At 44.6% G+C, this 24,832-nt stretch overlaps 1 protein-coding gene across 2 annotated transcripts; it reads right to left on the bottom strand.

Annotated features, from left to right (window-relative positions):
- Positions 1-16: 16 nt before the first annotated feature.
- On the bottom strand, positions 17-20,034 carry SYT13 (synaptotagmin 13). 2 transcript variants are annotated; one of them, XM_062635909.1, is made up of 6 exons: positions 19,476-20,034; positions 14,441-14,663; positions 12,433-12,573; positions 10,489-10,802; positions 6,075-6,204; positions 17-5,804 (listed from the first exon to the last, which is right to left on the bottom strand). In XM_062635909.1, exons 1-6 carry the CDS (start codon positions 19,656-19,658, stop codon positions 5,500-5,502), a joined length of 1,296 nt encoding a protein of 431 aa, XP_062491893.1. In that variant the 5' UTR covers positions 19,659-20,034; the 3' UTR covers positions 17-5,499. The 2 variants fall into 2 exon arrangements, with proteins under 2 accessions (XP_062491893.1, XP_062491894.1); XM_062635910.1 differs by having other exon boundaries at positions 12,433-12,567; positions 19,476-20,031.
- Positions 20,035-24,832: the final 4,798 nt, after the last annotated feature.

Below are 24,832 nucleotides of genomic sequence, written 5' to 3'. Positions count from 1 at the left end.
CAACACATACACACTGTTGGAACAGTTTGGAATCATTTACTTGCAGTGATTTACATGTTGTGCTCTAACACTGAACGCAAAGGCTGAGCCTCATGCTCTGGTTTGTGCTTTGGACTGTGTGAACAATATAGAGTCTTGACAAACAATATGTGGCTCTGTACAATAAACACTGGGACACCAAAGGACCAAGTAAGCAGAAAAGCCTTCTCATGCTGGAAGGCTACAAAACACTATTTCACTTTGCTACTGTTCTTGTGCAGTTTGATTATTACCGATAGAACAAACAATATAAGGTGTCAAGTACTGCTATTTACTCATCATGCTTCTCTTTCAACAAAAGAATCAAATACACTTGAGACTTAGTGAAAACCAGAAACACATAAAAAATGCTGCCAAAGCTCTGCCCTTCAATTCAATCCAACTTCAAACTGACCTTCAAAAGAGTGCGGGGAGCATGGTCCAAGCCACATTAGCTCCCAACTCTTCCTAAACATCACCATGCCCAACGCATTTTAGACATGAGGAAAATTTGGGAAAACCTCGGGCTGTATTTCTAGAACCCAAATTGCAACCTCCTGCATTCTGGAAGAAAACCAATCTGGGTGTCTTTGGGCACCACTTTGGGCAATACTGACAGCAGATGCTAGCAAAATGCAAAGTACTTTTGCTCAAGGTGTTGAAAGCACAGTGGTGCCTGGGAGAACAGTTAAGCCTGAATCTTTTTCCAGCCCAGTTGAAGGGAATTTTCCATTGATTTTGATGTATTCCCTCTTTGCAAAGCAAACATGGTTCCTATCACTATGTGAGGATATTTGGGATGCGAAGTGAGGGGAAAACTGCATTGAAATAGTGTTACCCTTACAGGAGACCAGCTGCAACTGCTCCCCCTTACAACTGGGGAAGGGGTGAGGGTAGTAGTGAGTCTAAATCATCCCAGAGATGTCTAAAGCATCCCAGAGATGTTTTAATAACTATCAATGATTGTGCTTTTAAATCTCTTCTACTGCAGCACAAATTGCCTAAAATCAGACTAAATCACTTCTCTAGGAAGATCTAGCTCTGAGGGCAAGTCAAGGCAAAGCAACATATGGTTGTAATCTATATTTTAACCAAGTAACTAGCCTCAAGTTATCTCCTCTGGCCTCTCAGTCCTGTCCAGAGGCCTCAGCATGAGACCACCTCTCCCAGGGCATGCTGGATGCAATATGGGAGCTGCATTTCTCATTCTGTTTTACAGTAGTTGTGTTGTTTGGGTTTTGTCTCTGGACAAGGGACTGTGAATCCCTGTCTTTAAATTTGTTTCTCTCTGTCCCTTGGTGAAAGGACTGTTCATTCTGACCAGGTAGATTTCCCCCCACCCTCTGTTTTCATTTCCTTCCTCCCTGCAGTCTCTTGGCTTACAGCTTCTTCATGTTAATGGGTTTTTGCTATAACCCATTAACATGAAGAAGAATAATGAGACAAACAACATGAAGAAGAATAATCAGTGCAACCCCCAAATAGCCACTGCGGACTCTAATGCCTATTTTTGGTCACGCACACAGCTAAAGAACATTAATTGCCTGTGGGGTTTTTTTTTGCTGCTTCTCTTATGATGCAGTTTATAAGCAGCACCCTTTGATTGAAGACATTCGTGACGTTCTTGGATTTAGGAGCTGATAACCAAAGGGTTGCCTGGCTCGGTTCCCTGTCCCTCCTGCACTTGGGTGATGCTTCACCAGCTTGTGTTGCTGAAGCTGCTGGATATGATGGCAGGATGCATTTCCAAACACGTTGCATTTGTATTCATGACGTTGTCATCCGCCACAACAGCTCCCTGCAGTTTGTCTGCTTGGACCAGTTTAGCATCTCCAGCCCTTGGGGTGCTGAGGCTTAGGGGCATACAGCATTGCTAAACAGGGATGAGGGCAGGGCCATGGCAGGCAATGGAATGCGGTGACAAACGGCTCCTATTAACAGAGTTCAAAAGGGCCTGAGCTGAGGGTCCCTGCCCCTCCAGTACCACACGTACGCAGCATTCCTCCTGCCCAGGAAAACCAGCGCCCTTCCCTGCTCCCGCTTCCAGCCCCAGCACATCAAATGCTGCCTCATTAAACAAGCACCCGTCAGGTTTTGTTCAGGTTGAGCTGAATGGGAGAAACATTCCTTCCAGGATAAAATGCCAGACAACAGAGATGATCCAGCTGGGAAAGATGCATGCGCTTTCCCTCTTCCTTTTTTCCTATTTAAATCCCGTTGCAGCAAAGTGAGGCAACACCACCGTTTGTTAACAGTGATGGCACCACTTTGCTCCTAAAACAGATTTGTAGTTAAGCAGTGTGTAGACACGTAAAAGGGACATTATGAGATTATGTGAGGGGCTGTGCCTTTAGAATGCCATAGGATTGCTGTCTAATTACAGGGTGTGCCAAAATCTCTAGGGGCAGATAATGCTGTTTACCATCAGTCACCAAGATGTTATAAAGGGTTCATTAAAATAAGCAGGAGACAGAACTAAAGAAATCTCTTGGCAGCAAGGCAAATATTTCGCCCTTTAGGCTTTCCGGTGCCAGCCAAATAGGTTCGTACCGGGGGATTATCCTTATCGTTATCCTAAATAGAAGGGAGAATCACAGTGCTGCCAGGAGCCTCTTTGTGGAGTAGGCCAACATTACAATGACTTTTGCACTTCAAGGAAATAACGATTCCAAATCTGTATCTGCAGGCACCTATGAACAGAGCAGCTATTAAGAATTCACTGTCAGCCTGAAACCCTGTGTCTACTTTGTTCGCAGCATCCTACAGCTTTCAGTTAATAAACAAAGCCCCACAGAGCAAAACAAGAAGTCAATTATTTCTTGTTTAAATCCCCTCTAGCCAGTGGAGCAATATCAGAGATTGAAACTTTAGCTCTAAGCTCCATTGGCGTACTTAGCTTTTCTGTTTGGTTGGTTGATCAGAGCTGTTTCTATCACTCTCTAAAATGATCCTTTAACTCCTGGCTACACCAGCTTTAAAGGGAAGAGCAGTTTTACCTATAGAGGGTAACAGACTTTTCAGTGTGCATCAACCTTGTCAGTCTCTTCACAGAGCCACAGCATCGCCGAGGATGGAAAACACCTCTGGAGATCATCTTGTCCAAACCCAGAGGGGTAAACTAGATCTGGTGGTTCAGTGTTGTATCCCATCAAGTTTTGTTTCCAAGGATGGAAACTCACAACATCCTCTCTTGACAACTTGTTCCAGTGTTTGGCCATCCTCAGAATAATTTTTCTTTGTTTTTATCAAGTGTTCAAATGGAATTTCCTTTATTGCAATTTGTGCCCTTGCCTCTTGTCCTGTTACTGGACAGCACTGAAGAGTCTTCTCCTAGATCAGGTATTTATACATATTGCTAAGCTCCCCCCGATGTTTCTTTTGACCAGGCTGAACAGACCCAGCTCTCTCAAACTCTCCTCATGCAGAAGGTGCTCCAGTCCCTTCATCATCTTCATGGCCATTTGCTGCACTCTCTCCAGTAAGTCCATATCTTTCTTGCACCGGGGAGCTCTGAAGTAGATGCAGCACTCCAGATGTGCCCTCACCAGAGCTGAGTAGGGAGGATCACCCCTTTGACCTGCTCACAATGCTTTTCCTGTTGCAGACCAAGACACTATTGACCTTCTTTGCTGCAAGAGCGCATTGCTGGGTCACGTTCAACAGAATGCTCAGGTCCTTTCCTAGGAAGCTGCTTTCCAGATGGTCAGCTCCAGCCCTGCACTGGTGCATGGGGTTGTTCTTCTGCAGGTGCAGGACTTAGCTCTTCTTGTTGAACTTCAGGAAGGTCCTGTCAGACCATTTCTCCAGCCTCTCCACATGCCTCTGAATGGCAGCACAACTGCCTGGTGTATGAACCACTACTCTCAGCGTTGCACCATCTGCAAACTTGTTGAGGGCATACTCAGCCCTGTTGTCCAGGTCATTTAAGAAGATGCTAAGCAGTGCCATCCCCACTACCAGCTCCAGTCACCGCTTAGTGACTGGCTTCCAGCTGAGCTTCCTTGCCCTGTTTGTAACTGCTGTCACTTCAGTCCATTTTCAGACACTGGTTTTGGTGTTTGCCAACAGGATAGCAGCATCTGCTAGACTTGTTTGACTAAGCCATCAAAATGGGATGGATACTAGATAAAGCTTAGCTTATATTCTGAATTTAACAGAGGATCAAGTTGACCCTGCAAATATGAAGTTCTCGGAGTTTTTCAGCGCTACAAACTACATGGCTCTGTTTTCAGACTGTTGAGTGCCTTGTCCCAGTTGAAGTCCTTTAAAGCTGTTGTCTACTCCTTTAAATGAAGCGGTAGGACAAGCAGTGTGCTTATGGGGTCATAACATCATCACTGCCAACGCCAGACTTTCAGCCCATCGAGACACGAAAGGACAGTAAACAGTAACATTTAAGCTACATCAAGTCTTGAATGTGCACACACAAAAAAACAAGCCTTGGGGAGTCTGTCTGGTCAGTGAATTCCTTCTGTCTGGAAGTGATGAAATACATGGCAGTTCTTAAGGTTTGGTTTTGAGTAAGGCTGGTATGAGGATTTGGGTGCAATAGTTAACTGTCAAACCAAAACCGTCAATCCACTGCTAAGGTATGAAATGATCTCATTTCTCTTCCCTCGTCTTAAATGTTGCCTGGAATAAAAGTATTTGAAACTTCCTAGCTCAGAAAAAAAACCAAGCAGAAAACATGGCAGTAAGCAGAAAGATTTGGTCCAGGTTTTTGGAGGTGACTTCTTGTCTGTGTTTAGGGTCTTCCTGCGTGACAGTGTGGAAAGATAGAAGATGTAGGTATTGTGCTGAAGGATCCTGAAACATTCACATTTTCAGTGGTTTTCATGAATCCTAAATATCAAACACTCCAGGAAACAAAAGTACATGAAGGTATTTGACTTCTTGTTTGGCAGTGTTTGCTTCAAAGGCTACATAGGATGATAGTGTTGACTGTCTCACTCTCTTCTTCCTCTGTTTTCTCTCTTAGTTCTAGATACCCATTTATTGCACATCTTCTTCACTCTCTTTCATATTGATACTTCATGTCTGCAGTGAAAGTCACTTCTGTGATCGGCATTTCTCACAGTCTTATAAAGTATTACGGAAAACAATGACTGGTAAAACATCCGCCACGTGTTTGTGATTATGGAGCCAGCGCTCATCAAGGACTTGAGTGACAGAGCCAGATGCCAAGGATGATCTCACATTTCCATGATACCTTTACTCCTCTACAGAAACAAGGACCTCACACAGATGACAGTGGGAATTAATTCAAATCATCCAGGCAGCCAACCCCCTTGTTTGAGAGAACCACTTGATCAGATGAGACGTTGTCCTTTAAATACATTTTCCAGGCAGTCTCCCTGGCTAGGATGAGGCAGGAAAATCAGACAAGGGGGTATAAGAAGGATGCTGTGCTGGTAAGCTTTGTGGAGGGAAGGTGAAATGCAGCTTATTCGCCCAGGCTCAGAGGCAGGAATCACCAGGAGCCTACATGTGGAGCTGGTGCCACATGGCGATCTGTCTCCTGGGGTTCCTCAGCATTTCTTCCCAATGGCTCCTCTCCGTGCCCGTGGCATGTAAGCCCAGGCTGCACTTGCCAAGCACGTGGCTCTGCCCAGCACCGACCTGGCTCAGCATTTCCAGCTCCACACTGGAGGCACGCAGGAGCTCTTGAGGCACCTCGAACATGATCATCTCGTTCCACACAGGGTTGATCTTGTGCTTTGCGCGTTTGGTCTGCTTCTTCTTCAGCTTCAAGGACTGATGCCTCAGTGTCACCTTGACAGAAACATCTGTATAGGGAGTGGAAAGAGGCACCATGTTAATGAGCATGAGACAAAATGAATGCAAGAGAATTCTAACTAACTGGTGACTGAGAGAGAGAACATGAGAAACATTGATCTTGGTTTTGGTTTTCACTTTTTAGCAATTATTCAAATCTCTTTGGCTTTCTAAGACAAACATTTACTTTTTTTCTGCCAAACAACCACACTTCCCACTTTCCTTCTAGATTTACATAACAGCAGAAACAACAGTCTCTGTTTTCTTGCTGTTCTACTCACCATTGCCAAGTAGATCTTTCAGCTGCTTGGAATGGAGGTTTTTAGCCTTGATGATCACCACCAGCAGGCGGTTCGCTGCTGGCAGGTAGCTGATGGAGAGCAGGACCTCCCCATGGCCCGTAGATGGCTCCTGGAAACAGAAATGCAGGAAGGGTTTCTTTTATATACAGTCATGGCCATAACGTGAAATACTAGAGTACTATTTAGGAGAGCTAAATAGTATGAGGTGATGAACCGACCAAGTTGTCCCCGTGTCTTTGTACAGGGGATATCTTTCCAGTTACATTGGATGAGAATAAACTTGACAAAGATGTCTGTCCTCCACACTTAAGTTACTGTTTTCTTTTGTGAGTTATGCTTTCTTTTGTCATTGGAAAGAAGCAGCTTCCTTACATCTACTTTTAGTGGAATATTTAATCAGAAGAAGAGGATTTGGGGCTGAACTACATGCAAGTAGTCAGATACTCATTTTTTGAGATTATCTAGCTGCTCTTTATTTACATCCCCTACTTCCATTACTGCTTTTCATCATTCACTCTTCATTTCAGCTGCTACTGTGGATTTATATTAGATACTAGGAAAATATCTTTACTATGGGGGTGGTGAGACATGAGAAGCTTGCTGTCCAGAGGAGCTGTGGCTGCCCCATCCCTGGCAGTGTTCAAGGCCAGGTTGGATGGGGCTTGGAGCAACCTGCTCTAGTGGAAGGTGTCCCTGCCCATGGCAGGGATTTGGAACTGGATGAATTTTAAGGTCCCTTCCAACACAAACCATTCTATGATTCTATGATTCATTTTCTCAGAAGGCCTTGACCTCACATGGACCGTGGTCCACAATGCCTAGCAGGAGTGTAGGTCTCCCTAGGAAAGAGTAGGAGATACCTAGGGCTGTGCCACAGCCAGACCCTGGAGCTGGAGCTGGAGCTGAATCTTCTCTGACACCCTCACTTGATATAGTAAAAAGCCCACCCATCCTGAAATCGTTCATGAGCTCCACAGTGCTTTATCTCCTCTTCCTTTCCAGCAGTCTTCCCTCCAGCTTGTGGGCATCTCTCCCTGCTGCCCTGCGGGATTTCCTCCAGGACAAAGGCTTGGAACCATCGGTCCTCATTCAGCAGGGCACACTTTTGTTTTTCTTTCCTTTTCTTCTCTTTTATTCCTTTCTTCCCATTAGTGATTGGCCTCTTAGCCTCCTGACCTATCCTTCCCCCTTGCCTTGGGCAAGCACCCCCGGAGGGGGGAAGCAGAGGGACCACATCACCCATCACTCTTCCCTGGGAGAACAGTGCCATTTCCTCCTCGGGAGCTGGCTGGGAAGCAAGGGAAGCCAGGAAAGCCCATGCTGGTACTTGCAGAGCTGCCAGCCTGTGGCAAGGAGCAAAAGGGGAGCAGTAATTCTCTCAGTGAGTAGGAGCTTGTGACAGAAATCTGCTTTAGTGTGAGGTTAATGACCCAGAAGAGCCCCAGAAAGCCAATGTCAATTCAATAGACTCCCTTTGGACTCCTTAGCATGATCTACACGCTTCAGGACAGGCAGCCCTTCTCCAGGCCATTTCTGTGCTCTGCGCTATGCTTCTAAGTGAGCCATAAATATTTCAGGTTGAGTTCTCACCCGGTTACTCACAACAGGCAGGGGCAGGCCCCTGTGTGCTCCCCAGGAGCTGACTGACTCTGCAGCAAACACGGTTGTCATCGCTGTCTGGTTTGAATGACTGATTTGTCATGCACAAATCAGGGGGGAGGCCATTAGCAAGGAAGCCTGAAATCCAATCCCAATTCAACCCCAGTAAATCTCCTTCTCAAGAGCTCAGGTAGAAACAAAGGGCTCGTGTGCATTTCACTCGCATAAATCCTGCCCTACATCTAAGTAGATGCTAAAAACCCCCACAACACAGAACCAAACAGAGGCAGATTCAAATAGATGCATACTCACTATGAAAGAATGGGTGTTTGTACATGAATGGACAAATACAAATACCACCTCAGTACGCAACCATAGTCAAGCCAGGTCATAAGCTGCTTTTGTTTATTTACTCCCTCTACCGGGTCTCACACTATAGCTCTTGGCTAGAATTTGGTTCCTGTAGCTCCAGGCGCGCATAGATAACGTGGAGATTGGAGATAGGGGTCGGCAGGGCTCTGTAAACGTGCACACACACTCATGCACGTACACACAGACACACACATTGTACACACATACCACATCTGGTGCTTATGGCTCGCAAGCTCCTACTATTCTCATCAAGTTTTTGACCAGTCTGTATCCACATGAACGCAAAACCTACAGTGGGTTGGTGTCTGCTGGAGTTTTGTATGAAGAGACCAAGACAAAGGTAGTTTTCCTTCCCACTCCTTCTGGGATCTGTTTTCTGTATTTCCCTTTTTCCTGTTAAATCCATAACCTGCCTTTTGTGCTACAATTCACACAACCACCAGAGGCTTTCAGTCTTCCCTTCTGTACAACAGGACTGAAAGCATCAGGGAGTTATCAATGAATTACGTGTGCATCACAAAGGGGAAGGTGCTATTCGAGGAGCCACTATCATCACTGTCATTAGCAAGGCAGTGGGAGGGAAGGAAGACAAGATAAGGATATCAGCCCGCAGGATCTGTGTTTGCATTGCTCACAAAACTCACTGAATTCCTGAATGCGAATTGCACTACCTGCTTAGCTCTGAGCTCCTTCCCTTGTGTGTGGGAGAATCACTGGGAAGGCAGGGATGAGATTTCTGCCTCTCATGGCATCTCAAGGAAATGTCAGACTTTGTTTAAAGCCCAGAAACTTTGTTCCTGGATGGATGTTGTCAAAAATAGCTCCTCTTTTTTATCAGCTCCTCCTCACTCCCTCCCGCTCTGGTTCTCAATGACTGATTCAGGATCTGTATATAAGCTCTCTGTGCAATGGTTGGCTCTCTCAGGTCCCAGATGACGCAAATTCAGCTTTCACTGCACATCCTCAGCTCAAACTGGGGCACTGCTCAGCAATGCTGTGAGTGTTAACCTTGTGCTGTCAGCCTGGAGAAGAAATGAATGCTGCCCTGTTCCTTTGCAGAGTTGTGGAGCTGGACCAAGGCAGAATTCCCAGCGTGTCAGGACTCCATCGGGTGCCCTTGAGTGACAACTGACCATTGCTGTGCACAGGCTGTTCCTTGGGTATTGCTTACAAAGCAGAGATTGCAGTAGATGAGGGGGAGGCTCCATCTATCTCAGTTTAGGAATTTAAATCATTGGAATAATTTCTTTCGGACACCTCTTTTTGCAGCAGTGGATTGGGAACTGAGTTCAATTTACAGCTGTTAGGCTGCTCATTATTAATATGCAGCTATTTAGCCTGGTTCTTGAAGCTTATTAAACCTCACATTTGTTTCTGCTGCCTCTCTCTCTGCCAGAGGGTTTTTAAAGGCCAGCACTGTTAGCATTCAAGTGGTGATCAGGTAAATGAGCATTATAGGAAATCAGACATTCTAACTCTGTACTCGGTGCCTGTGGCCATCCCAGTGGAGAGCCCTCACCCCCGATGGTGATAGGCAATCATTTATTTCAGCATGAGTAGCGACAGCGATGCTGTTGTTTTGCATTGCTCACCCCATATACCAGAGTACAATAGGTACCCACTTGTAGCAATGTACTAGTAGCAACAATAGCAGCATGTTGTTAAGTGTATTGCTGCTGCTAAAAGAAGAATCTAGATCATGGCAAGGAAAAGGCTCCTGAGGAGATGTGCAAGAAGTTAGTGCATGTGAAGCATCCCCTGTATCTACTTCAAGTACTGGTGTAATCTTCTCTCCATTTTCCCTGCCTGTGCAGCTGGATAAGGAAGGAAAAGGAGGGTTTAATGTTTTAGACCAACACAATGCAATGAGTGATGTTTTGACATCTACCAGAACATACAGCACTGGATTGATCCCAGAAGGATAAGTTGTCTTCAGGCCAGCATTTCGGTCCCAACAATGTACTTCATTCCTAGCTTAAGGCTCCCTGAGGTGTCCCTATATGCCTCACCCACATCCAGCTCTGCAGAGTCCCTCCATCCTGCTCTGTAAGCACTCATTCTGGTGTTCCAGCTCTTGCTACTATGGTCCAGCATCACTAAATCACAGAAGCCCATATAACTTCTAGACGCAGGCTTTAAATTAGAGATACCAATGTCAAGGGTCGTGTAATTGAAGGAGGAGGCGAGGGAGTTCTGACACATCTTAACTGCCAGAAGCTGTAGATGGAAGGGCTGGTTGATGGGCCTTTGGTTGTTTTCTGGAATGGTTTTAGCTAGAGACCAGCACAGAGCAGTGCAGAGTGATATCTGCAGTCACACATCACCCCTCTAAACCTTGCTCCAGGCAAATACAGCCACCCACTGACATGGAAGAGGCCTTCTCTTGCCCAAACCAAAATCATTAGAGTCCCCGGGTCCTTACCTTCTCTGGGATCTTTAGCCTTTCCCATTGGGCTGTCCCAAAGGACTCCTCCACGTTAGCAAGGCTCAGTTTGAGTTCCCCCACAATGCTGTGTCTGGAGAACTTGTCGCAGTTTCTCAGGGTGAGAGTCAATGTCCCCTCCGGCATCTCCTCCTCTGTTAATGGGAATCGCAGGACCTCCTCCCAGAGGGTGTGAAGCACCTTCTTCTTCAGCTCTGTTTGGGCTTCAGCAGTGCCAGATTTGCTCACCAGCGTACCCAGTACGTAGCAATGGCAGCCAGCATCTTGGTCCCCACTCATTCTGCCATGCATAGCTGGAAGAGAATGATTGATTTTAAGGACCTCTCACAAAAGGCAGCCCTAAAATATCTGTGACTAAACTGCTCATTTATGAGAGCCATAAAATAGAGCAGCTTCACAGACATTGACCCCTGTTCCTGCTTGTACGGGGCAGACTAAGCTGTGAGCCCATGCTGTGGTGTTTTGCTCACGCTGCACAATGTCCTTGTCCTTCTGCTGCTGCAAAAGGATGCTGTTAGTGCTTGGGAGAGTAACAGCTAAGTTCAAGGAAACATGCTCTGTTGAAAGATGCAGAGCAGCAATGAGCTGAGCCTCAGCATGGCACAGGGACTGGCAGCTCCCATTTACTTTTACACAAAGAAAGCCTCTTATGTAGGCTTCAAAAAGCATTATGGTCAGTCACAGACATCAGAGACAGGAGACACCTCGCTCTTGGCACACATCCACCCCTGCAGGCCAGTGGGGGATATATCTAAGGGTTATTACAGTTTGCTTGTACAACCTCTGGTAAATGAGTCCTTCAGAAACCATCCCACAGCCCCAGAGATCTTTGTCAAGAGACGTTTATCCCTAGTTTTATATCCCTTTTATGTTGAAAAGCCTGGAGTGAGAACAGACAGCTCCTCATGAGCTCCCATGTCCCATAGTCTGTGGGGTCTACTGGTTTCTTGGGGAGCAGAGCTGGATCCTGCTGGGTGACAAAGGGGCTCTAAGTGATGAGGAGGAAGAGAAGGTGCAGGTTCTCTTGCACCACACATGCAGGAGATCCATGGTGGCAGCCAATAGTCATGGTGTCCTCCCTGGAAGGGAGCTGAGGGCTTGCTGCTGGCAGGCAACTCACAGCAGTGGCTGCCGTTTAGCACCCTTCCGATTCTCGGCTCAGAGGGTGTGATTTGATGAGGTTTCCACAGAGATCTGCACAGTGCATGAATTATTCACTCAGCTTATTTTGCTTTCCCAGAGGAACTGATGATGCTCCAGCCCTGAGCGGAGAAGCCGTTACAGTTGTCAGTTCCCACTTCAGAGAGTGACACAGAGCCTGGCTGCCTGGCCAGGCGCAGCAGAGGGACCTTCCTCAGTGGACTACAAGATAAGTTTGGTGTCTCCAGCTCAGACCTTGACTGGAGGAAGAGGCAGTAAGGAGTGGGTCAATTGAAGAATGCAAGTTATAGAGAGGAAGGAGACAGCAACCCTGTTCCCATTGCCCCAAAAGAAAAAATAGAAAGAAGAGGTTGCTTTGTACCCTGAGGAAGGAGAGGCCCATCTTGGTGCCTGACTTCTGCTTTTGAGCTCTGCAAACTATTGTTCTCCATCCCTGGGGACATTCCAGACCAGGCTGGATGTGGTTCTGGGCAACCTGATCTAGTTGAAGATGTCCCTGCTCATTGCGACAGGGTTGGACCAGATGATCTTTGAAGGTCTCCTCCAACCCAAACTATTCCATGTTTCCATGCTCACTTCAATCACTGCCATCCCCAGGTATTCCTATTCTGCAAGAACAGAACCAGTGAAATAGCCAGTGGTCCTGGGGACATTTATTGGTTTTAAGGTAGGAGGGGAACTCTCTATAAAATCAATGGTACAAGGTGTCTTGTACTCTCCAGATGGAGAATGACCGACCGGTGGAAGACCTCTGCCCCTTACCTTCCAGAAGGGCCACACGCAGCTCAGCTCTTTCTTGATCATACAGCAGGGAGTAGCGCAGCTCAGGGGCCTGGTTACAGCTGGCTGCCCTCTCGGGGTTCAAGTGCTCCGTGACACACACATCCTTTACTACACCTGCAACTGAAATAACGCCTTTAGCAAGCAGGTCTTTACCTTCCAAGGAGCACAAATCCACCCTGTCTTGACTTGGCTTTTCTAAGCGTCTTGCTATTCCTGCTCCTTGTGTGCAGGAATGTCATTTCTGTTCCTTCTTCCTCCATCATATCTGCTTTTTGCACCGTTTTCTCACCCTTTCAGCTCTTTCTATAGCACTTGGACAAGGCTTCTGCTCTCCACCACTTTGTGCTCTAAGATGGTTCACACACTTGCTCTTTTACCTTGTGCCTAAGCCAAGGTGCCAAAACTACACTCATTACTTGTTATATTGGTTTATATTGGTTTTAACTTGCATTGGGGAATTGAATATTGTGTTCCCCTGAATGAGAACATGAACCTGCTTTTGAGCTGCTGTGCTTTAGTTCAGATCTCTCTAAATCTTTTTATTTTTCATTTTAACAATATAGTCTTTGCCATGTAGAAGGCATCTATTCCCATAACTCTTGACCAGGTGGAAGTTAATGAGCTTGGGAAGCTGAGGCCATTGCTCCATATATGATTTTGAAGTCGAGTACATATTTTATATTGAAACGAATCAAACTGCAAGACTAAAAGGGAAGCCACAGCTTTTTTGTCATCAAAAGCTGTTATCTGCAAGGTCAGTTCTGATTCACACAGAAAATAATAGTGGGACTAGCACATTTCCTCCTAAAAATCTCAGCCAGCCACAGTCCAGATCAGTTCAATGTGACACCAAAATAAGAACGCAACAATTTGTGCTTTATTTCAGCAACACTTGAGCTACGAAATCAGGCGCAGCAGGAAGCAAACTTGCTTATGTCATTAGCAGTGCAGGGAGGCTCTTACACCAACACACTTACATAAAGCTTTAGCCCACATGCAGCCATCCTCCTTCAGCCTCTCCACCCTATAATCTTCTCCCTGACACCCAAGGATGTGGCTCAGACAGCCTCTTCCTCCAATGCAGCTGCTTCCAATGGTTCGTACTTTTCCATATTCACAAGTGTCAGGGTGGAGGGGATAATGTAGGAATCATCCTCCCAGAAGGACAGAAATATGACCTCAAACAATTCCAAAAACCTAAACTCTTTTATAAAGCCATGGCAGATGGCACCGTGTCCCTGGCAAATCATCAGGAAGATTGTATTAATTCAGTAACCATAAGAGTCAATTATTCTGTTAAAAGACAGTTGTGGATGTAAAGATCAGTATGGAAGCAACCCAGACATGCTGCCAGAAGTACATAATTAACACTGCATTTTCTCTAAGACCCCAGGAATCTTATGTTCCAGGCTTTGGCATGTTACCCTTTGGGCTGGCTGGAAACAAGAATTCTGTTTGGCAAAAGAACCTGAGGTGTCAGCCTTTGGTTTCAGTGGTCATTAAAGCCAAGGGTATCTTACCAAACCAGTGGGGAAAATAAGAGCAGAGAAAATAAAGTAGAAGCTTAAACCTCTGCTGCCAATATCCTTGGTAGGGACAGTTGGCATTTGTCCTGGAGGAGCTACTCTGCCTAGTTTTGGCCAGATACCTCACCTATATTCTGGCAAATGGTCTCAGTAAAACTACACCAAAACGTGCTTTTGTGCAAAATGTCTGCTTCCAGTGAACAAAAGATGTTTAAGTGAAACCAATTCAGAACCAGACACAACTACAGCTTTGTCAACGGACTGTCATGATCTACATGACTACTAACTACTAAACACATGCATTGAAGACAGAACTCACTATGTTCATTACAAGAAAGCAAAAAGCACCCATGTCTTTGTTTTCCCATTTACTTCCCTAACTGCAATCACACTATGCTCAGAAGCGTTACAGATCTACACTAAGAAAAGCAATTGTTAGCATGAAGACCAAATGCTCCTACCGTTTTGAGGGAGAACAAACAGCTCTTCATTGACTTGGATCTTCATCCTGTTCTCATCCAAATCAGCGTGTTTTCCAGTAGCTGGCTCTTCTGTTGTCTTCAGGGAGTACTGCGTGTAGTTAACAATTTCAGGTGAAGTTACTATGGGTTTGGGGCCATAAATGTTGGGAAACTTCAGGAGTGCTCGAGGCTGGACTGGCTCTGCCGTTTTCTTAACGTTGAACTGAAAATTAAAACCTTGTTTATTACTTTTGTGCTGATTACGCTAATTCTTCTGATTCCCTCAATGCTAACCAAGCTAAGAACAAGGAAGAAAAGATGATGCCTCTAGTCATTCTTACCATCATTGTTTCTTGGGGTGTAAGAACCATTGTCTGTATGCCCAGGGATATTCTTGCCAAAGCCAATACCCTTGTACCTGGTGTATGTCTTTCCAGATTTACCCCTCTGTAGATGTTTGGTTGCAACAAGAAAAAGGTATGTTCTTAATGTTTGATTATTCCTCTGTTCCCGTACCAGTAAATCCTTCTCTCATAAGTCTGTGTTTTCTCTTAGAAGCAAAACCAGCCATGAAGTTAATTTTTCTGTATAGATGTATGGTATTTGTTTCCAATTCAGCCTCTCGGACTATTTCTTGGCTCTGTGGACCAGAGCTCTGCCTGACCCAGGGGCACACATTTCCCCTTTATTACACCAGGATTGAAATTTGGATTCCAGTTTGTTCCTAACGTTTCAATTCCCTGCTGAATTGTGAACATGGAATGAGAGGAAGGATCTGACAGGCAGTGTCATGCCCAGGCAGCCCAAGCAAAGTCACAAAGGCATGGCTGTTCCCCCAAAACAATGAAAAATACATTAGTGGAATATAGCAGTTCCTCTTTCCTTATGTCCCAAGAAAGGATCCTGTCTGCTGACTACTGAAATCATTCCTTATTCATTTATATTTGGATTCATCTACATGAAAGAACAAAAGCAAATGACCCTTGCACCAGATTTTATTAATGTTTCCAAAACACAAAAGACAAAAAGCAGAAGTAAACCTGCCATTTTGCTGGATTATTGTGCAGTGGGATCGCCTCCAACCCTGCCGCCTGCCAACCCATTCTGTGTTAAATATAGATTGAGGGTGAGCCAGAAAATGTTTGCAATTGTAATTAAAGTTTTTCATTAATGTCACTGTTTCCTATTAATAATGAATATAAATGATGCCCTCAAGCACTTGCCTGTGTTGGGATGGTGTGCTCCCAGTTCACATGTCCTGAGGGAGCATACCTATCCCTCAAGAAACAGAGCTGAAGAAAGGGAGCTGTCTTGGATTTTAGCTCTTTAGTCATACTCTGCTTATGGAGCTCATAGCACCATGGTTACATGCACTTGGCAGTGGTAAAGAGCTATTTAGGTCACTGACTCCATGTTCTCAAGGTGCATGAGTGTTTAAGAAGTCCGCTGTGTAGCACAGCGTTTTGTCTTGTTTAATTTGAAGGGCTCTGACAGAGAAGTGGGCTGAGAAAGAAAGACGTCACTGTGTGCAGTCCCCACCTAGCATTCAGCTGAGTTTAGATGTTGTGTAAATCACATGCTGCAGGTCTGTGAGTGAGATCCCTCTTTTAGACATGTGAGCCACATCAGTCATAAAATATTTAGGCAACTTGAAGTTACTCATCCAAACCTTAAACACAGTTCTCCATTTTTCTGCAATTAAAGCGGACCAACCAAGCAAAATAGGTTAGGAACCACTAGACAACAGCATGAAAAACCAGGCACTTTTGTTCTGCAAAGGCATTACTTCTAACACACACATAGTGCCTGCCATGGTGCTCAGCATCCGCTGTTCTTTCTCTCCTGAAGCTGCTGTATAGGGCTGCTGTCCTGCCAATCACTGACGAATCACTGACTATCACACCTGAGCATTATGCCTGGCACTTTGGGATCCTTTGGGATGAAGAAACACCGTACAAATGTGAGGTATTGTCAGTACAATCTTTTCTTCCACTTGCTAAAAGCCAGACATTTAGTCAGGAAATCCATCAGCATACATCCATACAGCAAGTAAGAGCTCCACTGGGTCTCAGTATTCCTCTTGTCTGTCTGCTCTGCAGAATTAGAGATGAGAGACATATGCAAGCACAGTGGGACTAACCCACCCCCTCTTCCAATTGCATCTGCCTCTGTTTATTATTTTTGCTGCCAGCTCTGTTCCCAAGTGCTGTCTGCTAATCCAGTTACATAGCAATGCCCTATGAAAGCTCCAAATCAGCAGCAGCATCTTAAAAGAAAGAGATGAACAGAAGAGTTCAGATAGTTCTGCGTAAAATGCATGAAAGCAAAGGAACCAAAAGTAGCAAGAAGGCTGCAAATGACCCTTCAGGGTCCCTGCCCAATGTCCCTCAAGCAATGCACCAAATTGCTGGATGTGTTTAGGAATCCTCATCTGCACATTTTGCTGAGACTTTGCATATTTCCAGCAGTTTTAATGTTTCTGTAGATATATCTTTGCGTTTGAGCTTTTCCTCCTCACATATGCAGGGCATGTCCCTGGGGAGCCTCTGTCTATAGCAAATACAAGCATTGCTGTCATGGGAGACATGCCAAGTGAATAAAATGCAGTCTTGCTTTGTCTCTCTTTTGTCAACCCTGTTTATCAGAATCAGTGGCCCTGACAGGCTTCAATAATTATGTCAAGCACTGGCTAGGACATACAGGATATTAATGCAGAAGGGAAATAGTCCCAACAGAACAATTTATAAACGTAGACACAGATGATAAAACTTCACAAGCTCGGAACTCAATCTGAGATTAACGCCATCAAGGTATAGACTGATTCTGAATCACTGACAACAAAGGGAATGCATGTTCCTGGCAAGAAAACTATTTTAACTGACAAAAAAAAACCCCATGTTTAAACATACTGAACATGTAAACTAAGAACATTTTGCACTTTCTGTGACAGAATGTTCATTCGGCTGCTAGAATTTGTCCTGATTTCTTTAAAAGGAAAAAGGCTAAAATCAAACCCAGTAACATCATTAGAAATAATACTTGTAATTAGAAAGTCTACAGTGCTAAAGGAGTACAATCACTCAGGTAACAGTCATACATGGAGGCCAGGTTGAATAATTCGACCCCTGTTGGTCAAGTACTGGATTAAGCTATGGAGAAACATGATGAGTGCAGAAACGTTGCGAGGACCATAAGCTGATAGCTGCTGGGTATGAAAGCTTGGTTGGACTTCACAGTGACTTAGTGCTTATTTCAGTCGTGCAAGCAGGATGACACCCTGCAGGACAAACTCCAGGATGGATTAACGTTTTCACAAGATACAGTCCAAAAGGTTGTATAAAAGGAAAATGACCAGTCCAAGGGTCGTGGAGTTAAGGTAATGATTTGAGTGGTTTCTGAGCTAGAAGATTACAACGACAAAAGCTCTCTTGTAGAAAGAGACTGATGGTAAAGTTATCTGTGGTTAGCATTGTTCCAGACAACAGCTAGATAAAATGCTATGCTAAGTGATATGGCTGTCCAAGTTACACAGTTCTCATTCATTTTAACAGTAAACTAGGAAAATCTCAACATTACTGTACATCCGTATATACGAGACTTGGCAAATCCCCTGTATGGGTCAGAAAAGACAAGAAAAGGACATGACAAAACTATCAGACACGATAGCAGGTGAAATTCATCCTAGGAAAATAGAAACAGGTCCTTGGACATATTCACTGTGCTCATAGGTGAATGCTCTGAATTAGCAGCAACCCCTTGAGAAGTCCTAAGCCCAGTACAGATGTTCATCCATGGTCAGTGGAGCAATCCTCCCTCCCCTAAGCAACCAAAAGCTCTGGGAACATGATTCTGTGTGTCTGCACCAGATCTTGCAGTACAATTAGTAGATCTGGTCATCTTTTCTCTGAGCAAACTGCAACAGAAACAGGAGGATGCCAGGGCTCTTTTCTAGTAAGAGCCTGAGAGCGGTAGCCAAAGAGAGCTGAATATGTAATTACAAACATTACAGAGTTCAATTAGGACTCCTGCTACCCTCTTTAAGAATACGAAAATAACAGGCAGCTTAGTTAATTAGAAGGCAAACAAAGACTGTTATACAACGGGTCACTGGTCTTTGGAAGTGGCTAACATTTGCTTGAATGGCTAGATGAAAGTGAAAAGGATGTAGGCACATACAAACATCGAGCAACAGGTAGTACTTTCAGAGACTGATCAGCGCGATAGCTCGTGCTAAAGACCATAATTAATGAAGGAAATCAGTCAAATATTTCCTTTTGAAGGAGAGCTTCCCATTAATAAATGTATTAGCAGGGTCATATAATTCCCCTTGCTCTCTGTTGTACTGAGGTCAGGGGTAAATCAGGGGTTTTGGATTCTGACAAGCAACAAAGACCACACAGGCATGCTGGATGTCATCCATACTCCACATTGCTGTTAGAGTAAATGAAAAAGCAATTCACAGTGTGATGAGGTTGTCCAGTCACTGCACTACAGATTGTCACATTTTATTATCATTACAGTGCCTCATTTTAACTTCACACATAATTAATCCCCTCAGTCAGAGGGGCAGAGGGAGGAGGAGGGATGGTTTTCACAAGAAACCAGCTGTTGACAGGGAGCTATCCTGCAGGACCCATAAGATACTGTGGATAGAGTTAGAGAAATAGCTGCTATAGGAGACCCCAGCAGGAGTCATCTCCTCTTGACAACGCTGCATGCACATGGTAAAGTCCAGTCTTTCCTTAGAAAATCATTTCCTTTGTGATCTAAGCAGCATTTCCAGTCCTCCTCCCCTATTTTTCCCGTTAGCAGCTCTCTCTTTGGCAATGTGGCAGCTGTCTCCTGCTCCAGTAATTCCATGGGTCACTGAGCCCATCTCGGCTATCCCCTCACTCCTCCTCCCATTAACATGCTGCCACATCCTGAACACAGTAAGCAGATAAATAGGCAGCAGAAATCACATGCTGAGAAGCCGAACAGAAAAGTTGCATCCCCACCCTCTGCATTTAAAGGTAAATCAGAGACTGTGTCTTACTTGCTGGACTGGCTGAAGCACACTGGGCTTAGTATTTTCCGTGTCCTCCTCTTGGTCCTTTTCTGAGAGTCCTTTCCCAGGTTGCTTGCATTTGCAGAGGCAGGTGAGACCGCAGAGGGCAAGGATGCTAGTTGCAGTCCCTAAGGTAGCCCCCAGGGCTATCACTGGGGCAGATAAAACCATTGTCCTGGGCTGCACAGGAACAGAAAGCACAGAAACCCTGTGACTCCTTCTCCTCCCTGGGATAGCAGCTCTCTCACATCCACTTTGATTTCTATCCTGGCTTCATTCTCCTTGAAAGTCTGAAAACAATTCTCTTGTGCAGCAGTGAAAAAGGGACCAATCTAGAGACAGAGATAAATCATCCCACCTTTGCTAGGCAACAAGGCTACCTTTCTATCCTAATGATGGAGTTTCTGCTCCAGGTCAGGTAGAGGAAATAGTGATTGTGGTGCCTGCAATCTCCATATAGCTGCAAACAGGCAGTTTTCATTGAAGCCTGTTCTCCAGCTCCACTGGGAAAAGTCTGATGTGTGATAGAGAGGAAAGACGTCAGCAGAAGGGGCTGGGCCTTGCTAGCTAACTCACAGAAAGTGCATCCAGCTCCCTAGCAATATTTCTGAGGGCTAGCTTGCTAATTTCCTCAAAGAGGTTGAATTTTCCTGTCTCATAGCAGAGACAGTGATTGCCAAAAAGTGCTGGCTGGAGAAACCCTGTTAGGGTGACACTGCATGATAACACTACAGTCAGAGTAAAGCCTGTGTGTAACCCAGGCAGAACTTTCTCATTCTTCAGAAGCTGGGCAATAAACACATGCAATAATGAAGCACTGTCCCAGTTCCACCACCTTCCCCTTGAAGCTCAGGGTCTGAACCTTTTGGAGCTGCTTTCTGTTGCATCAATGCAAAGCAGAGCTTCCATTTAAAAAGACAGCAGAAAAGCCAATCGCACAAGACACACTGGTGGATATGCTGCTTCCTCTGGAGAGGATGAGAGAGCAAACAACATATGCTCAGTATTACTCACACTGCTTACTACACTGTATGAGGCTGACACCGGAAGAACCTACATGAATAGACCTGAAAGGCTAAAAGTCCATCTCAGCTTTCTGTTGAGGTGGTGGAGTGATTAACTTTCTCTGACTCATCTATTTTTGCCTTGTTTCTCAACTGCCCACCTTGGGGAAGTGGGGAATAAATGCCATCTTTTGCTGTGTTTCCTGTGACACATACAGCCATTTTCCAGGTACTTCACAAGTGGTACCTAGTGGCCAGAAGATGATTATAATTCTGGGTCATTATATATCTGGGCCAGAGTGGAACTAGTATGGCAAAAGCAAAATATTCCTTATAAGACTCTGGAAAAAATACTCAGTTCTACTGGGAGTTTCTTTGTCTTTCTATTTTGGAGTACAATTTGTGCCTGTAGATCAGGGGAAATGAAAGGACTATGTACAGAGAAATTCAGGGGTTTTATCTTTATGCAGCTCAGGTTGTGCCATAAACTTGTCTTGCCATTTTTTTTATGCTTCACGTCTCACTGATGATGACTCTCTCAGCCTTTGTTCCATTATAGATGACACGTTCACCTCTCTGGCACAAAGCTTCCCTCACGCATCCAATTCTCACTTTAATTGCTAAAGATTCCTCTTCAACACTGTAGCATCCTTATGGATGCAGTGCACATCCTGTCATCTTGCCTTCTCCTCACTCTACCAGGCTTGTCAAACATGCAACTTGCCCCATGCTGACCTCCATCAGGAAGAGAATCACAATAGACTCCTTAAGCAGAGACAGTCCCTCAACATGCTCCTGAGCACATGCGAACTGGCATTTCAGCCAGACATTGAGCTTTGTCTTCTCTCTATACAAGAACATCAAAGTGGCCACAGCAGGCTGGACCACTGGCACATCTCTCGCTGTGCTCTGTACTGGGAAGAACATCACAGGGAGGGGATTGAGAAATCTGACTAAACGCTCCTTTGCTTCTTGCTCTGTGTGGCTCAAGAGCTTCCCAAGCCTTGAGCAGTATCCTTGTGCTTACCTCTGCTGATCTGAACTTTCTCTGCCACAGGACTGTTGAAACCATTTGCTGACTTAGCTAACAACTACTTCAGTCAGCCCATCGTTGAACAGTTACTGTTGTAATCGCAGGGCCTTGAGGTGCTATCTTGAATTCGAAGGATGTGCCATATTGTTATGGACTTCTACCACCACTTGAGAAGTAGAAGGGAGGAGAGTCTGACGGATGACAAAAGGAATGAACACACTTTTTGGATGCCTCTGGTTTCCTCCACAGGATGGGTTCTTCCTCAAGATGCTAATGAAGTCAAACACAGCTAGATCAGAGGTCCCTTAGATTTGGAAATCATATGAAAAGGAAGAAGTTGCTGTAATCACACTGACAGAGATTTGGAGTGGAGAAGGCATTCAGCCCATCCATGAGAACCAATCTTCATGTGTTTTCTACAAGCTGTGCTGTGAATTTTGTAATGGACTGCTTACAACAGGCTGTGGAAGGAATCTCTTTGCAAGACAATAACTTAATAGTACACCTCCAAGATGTTTTCTAGCTGCTTTTATATGAAGATGAAGTTTTCCTTGCCAGAAATTGTATTGCAGAGAAATGTAAGGTGTACAAAATCATCATCAGATGGCATATTTTAATAGTAATAACCAGGCAGCAGTCTTTTGCTTGGAAAATGAAACAGCTCTTGCTAAGCATGGAATATTAGCACTATGTGAGCTTCTGCAAGTGACAGGCCAAAGATTGTGGAATTTTGTGTGTGCGCTGATGCATGCAACTGGTACAGATACATAATTTAACTGTAGCTTTGGCACATACCATCACGCCATGATGGGTGCTTGTTTTTAACACATGCAGTTCTAAAATAACCTGGACCATGAATATATTTGAACCATAAATATATTTCAAAGTCAGCTTTACACTTGCTTATTTTAACACCCCGTGATAAAATCACTTCTTTAAAGCAGTAGTAGGCTAAAATGGGACCAGGCTGATGACCTTTCTCACTGGCCATTCACACTGATATTGTCCAGAATCACATAGCTTTTTTTATCTGTCACATCTCCCATTGAAAAGAGACTTGCCAAGGCAGAAAGATGAAAGGCTGTTTTTGCAAGCTAAATTTTATGGGCAGGTTCAGGCCTGACAACGTATTTTACAGTGTCTCTATTCACATATTTCCTCCAAATTCTCATACAAGTCATGTGTAAGAATGACAAAAGCATATAAATAGTTTTCAGCTCCTAATACTTTAGACATCAGCATTCTGTGATGACAAAATACAAGGCACTGGGTAATCTTTGGTGCTTACAGACATTATGTTCCTCCTGTGAGCTTTTCCACTGGCCACTGGATGAAAGAGACTCTCTGAATGAAGAACTAGGAGTACCGATCACACAGAGAATTACAAGAGATTTTGTATTGCCTGGCTGTCATTCATGCCTTACCAGAAAAAAAGCCCTTTAATGCAATTGCCAACCACTTGAATAAGCAGGTCAGGGATTTGCAACCTCTTTTTTTTCCTAGCATTAGAAGACACAAATTAAAGATCTGGAATCCCTCGGTACCACAAGAAAAAGCTGACATACATGTGAAGGAATGATGGTTGGAGTCTACTTTCCCTGGCTCAGCCCACTTTATCAGAGCTGCTCTGGTTCTTACTGAGGCATTTCACCAGGCACTAGTGCGAGTTAACAGGAGGAAATGGGAAAGAGGGATTTTGCAGGGAAATCCTTCTAACAGTCAGATTTAGCCTGAAGGTGTAAGCTCATGTTTTCACTTGCATTGACTTGCTATGAGACTCTGAGATTCTTTACTACGGAAATGGGACGGTTTGAACAGGATGATAGTCTAAAATAGCTTGCTAAATCATAGAAAGGTGTTTACACCACCCAACTTTGTGCACTGCAATAGCCAGTTAATGACAGAAGACCACATATGGCTGTCATGCATTTCTAGCAAATACATAAAGGTAAAGGGCTTGTGCTTACAATGACTACATCTACCATGTTTTTGTATGCTGTTGCCTCAGGTTGTAAACACTTGAAGAAGGGGATTTTGTCTTCCTCCATGTGAAGTATTCTTCCATCAGATGATGAAGTATTACAGGCCACTGAAATAATCTTTTGCAGTGCTATTAAGACAAAGTAGTTGTCTCTATATACCAAAATAGAAGAAAAAAAAGAAGGAAGATTTATGAGAGAATATGGGCTTGCCCCCTCCATCACTGTCACTGAAACAGGCCTGTAGATATAGATCAAGTAAATGAAGTAATTAAGAGAATAACAAAATAATTTTCTAAAAGGTATTTATACAATGACTTACAATACAGTGATCAACCTCACGAAAATGGGCTTCAAAGTGTGGTGCTTCAGCTGGTGTTAATGGATGTAGAGCTCCTGAAACCTCTGGACATACAGGAATATCTTCCAGCTATATGTGTAGTCTTTTGCCATCCTCCTCAGGATGATGATGATAAGGATTTAGCATGCAAAAGGATACGGCTTGTTGCATGCATAGTAAATTATTCTTTACTAGGACATTACACTGTCCTGAGACCAAGATCTGTGGGATTAAGGAGATCTATGGATAAAAACTGGCTGTGTACCTATCTCAGGAGGCTGCCATGTACCCCCTATCACCAGCAACCACCAACAATCTGGCTGTGGTACAGCTCTTGCATCCCTTGAGGCAACATCAAATGAATACTCTGCGGTACTGAGTGGGAAGCTCAACACTAGGAAGCAGGGAGAAGGAGCCAAAACCCAAAAGTGCTTAGGAAGGGTAAGAAGAAAAACACTGGGCAGGAATGGGGAGGATCTGTGACATCTGAATTGGGCACTGGTGTGGCTGCTGTAGAACAAATCTGCACCCCGCTCTGTTGGGCAGAGGACCAGCTCGCTGGGCACATTAGAAGCTCACGAAAGAGCCACGTGAATGAATAAAGAGCTGGAAGGCATGAACTGGAGTGTGACTCAAGGAGATCACTGTTCATTGATGAAAAGGTTAAGGGATGACTCGGTCAAAATCCTGAAGTACCCAGCTGGGAAATAAACCTCTGATAATAGAGGTTCTTTTCTGTTGAGCAAACAGCACATTACCAGGAGCTAATGGCCAGAAGCTGATGCCAGGCAAACTCAGAGGAGAAACATGTTGCAGGTTTCCAGCACTGGGCATAGTTTCAGTGGGAACAATTTCCAAGGGACTGCAGAGGGTTCTCCATCATGGGTAGTTTTGAAATCAAGACTACTGTTGTGCAGCTTGTTTTTACAGAACTATTTTCATTCAGCTACATGTTAAACTGCTCATAGAATCATAGAATCATAGAATAG

This window comes from Pezoporus occidentalis, unplaced genomic scaffold (assembly GCF_034315485.1).
Source record: "Pezoporus occidentalis ecotype Australia unplaced genomic scaffold, CSIRO_AGI_Poc_V1 ctg46, whole genome shotgun sequence".
Taxonomy (NCBI): domain Eukaryota; kingdom Metazoa; phylum Chordata; class Aves; order Psittaciformes; family Psittacidae; genus Pezoporus; species Pezoporus occidentalis.
The sequence above is the reverse complement of the archived record's forward strand: the minus strand, read 5'-3'. Positions and strand labels throughout refer to the sequence as shown.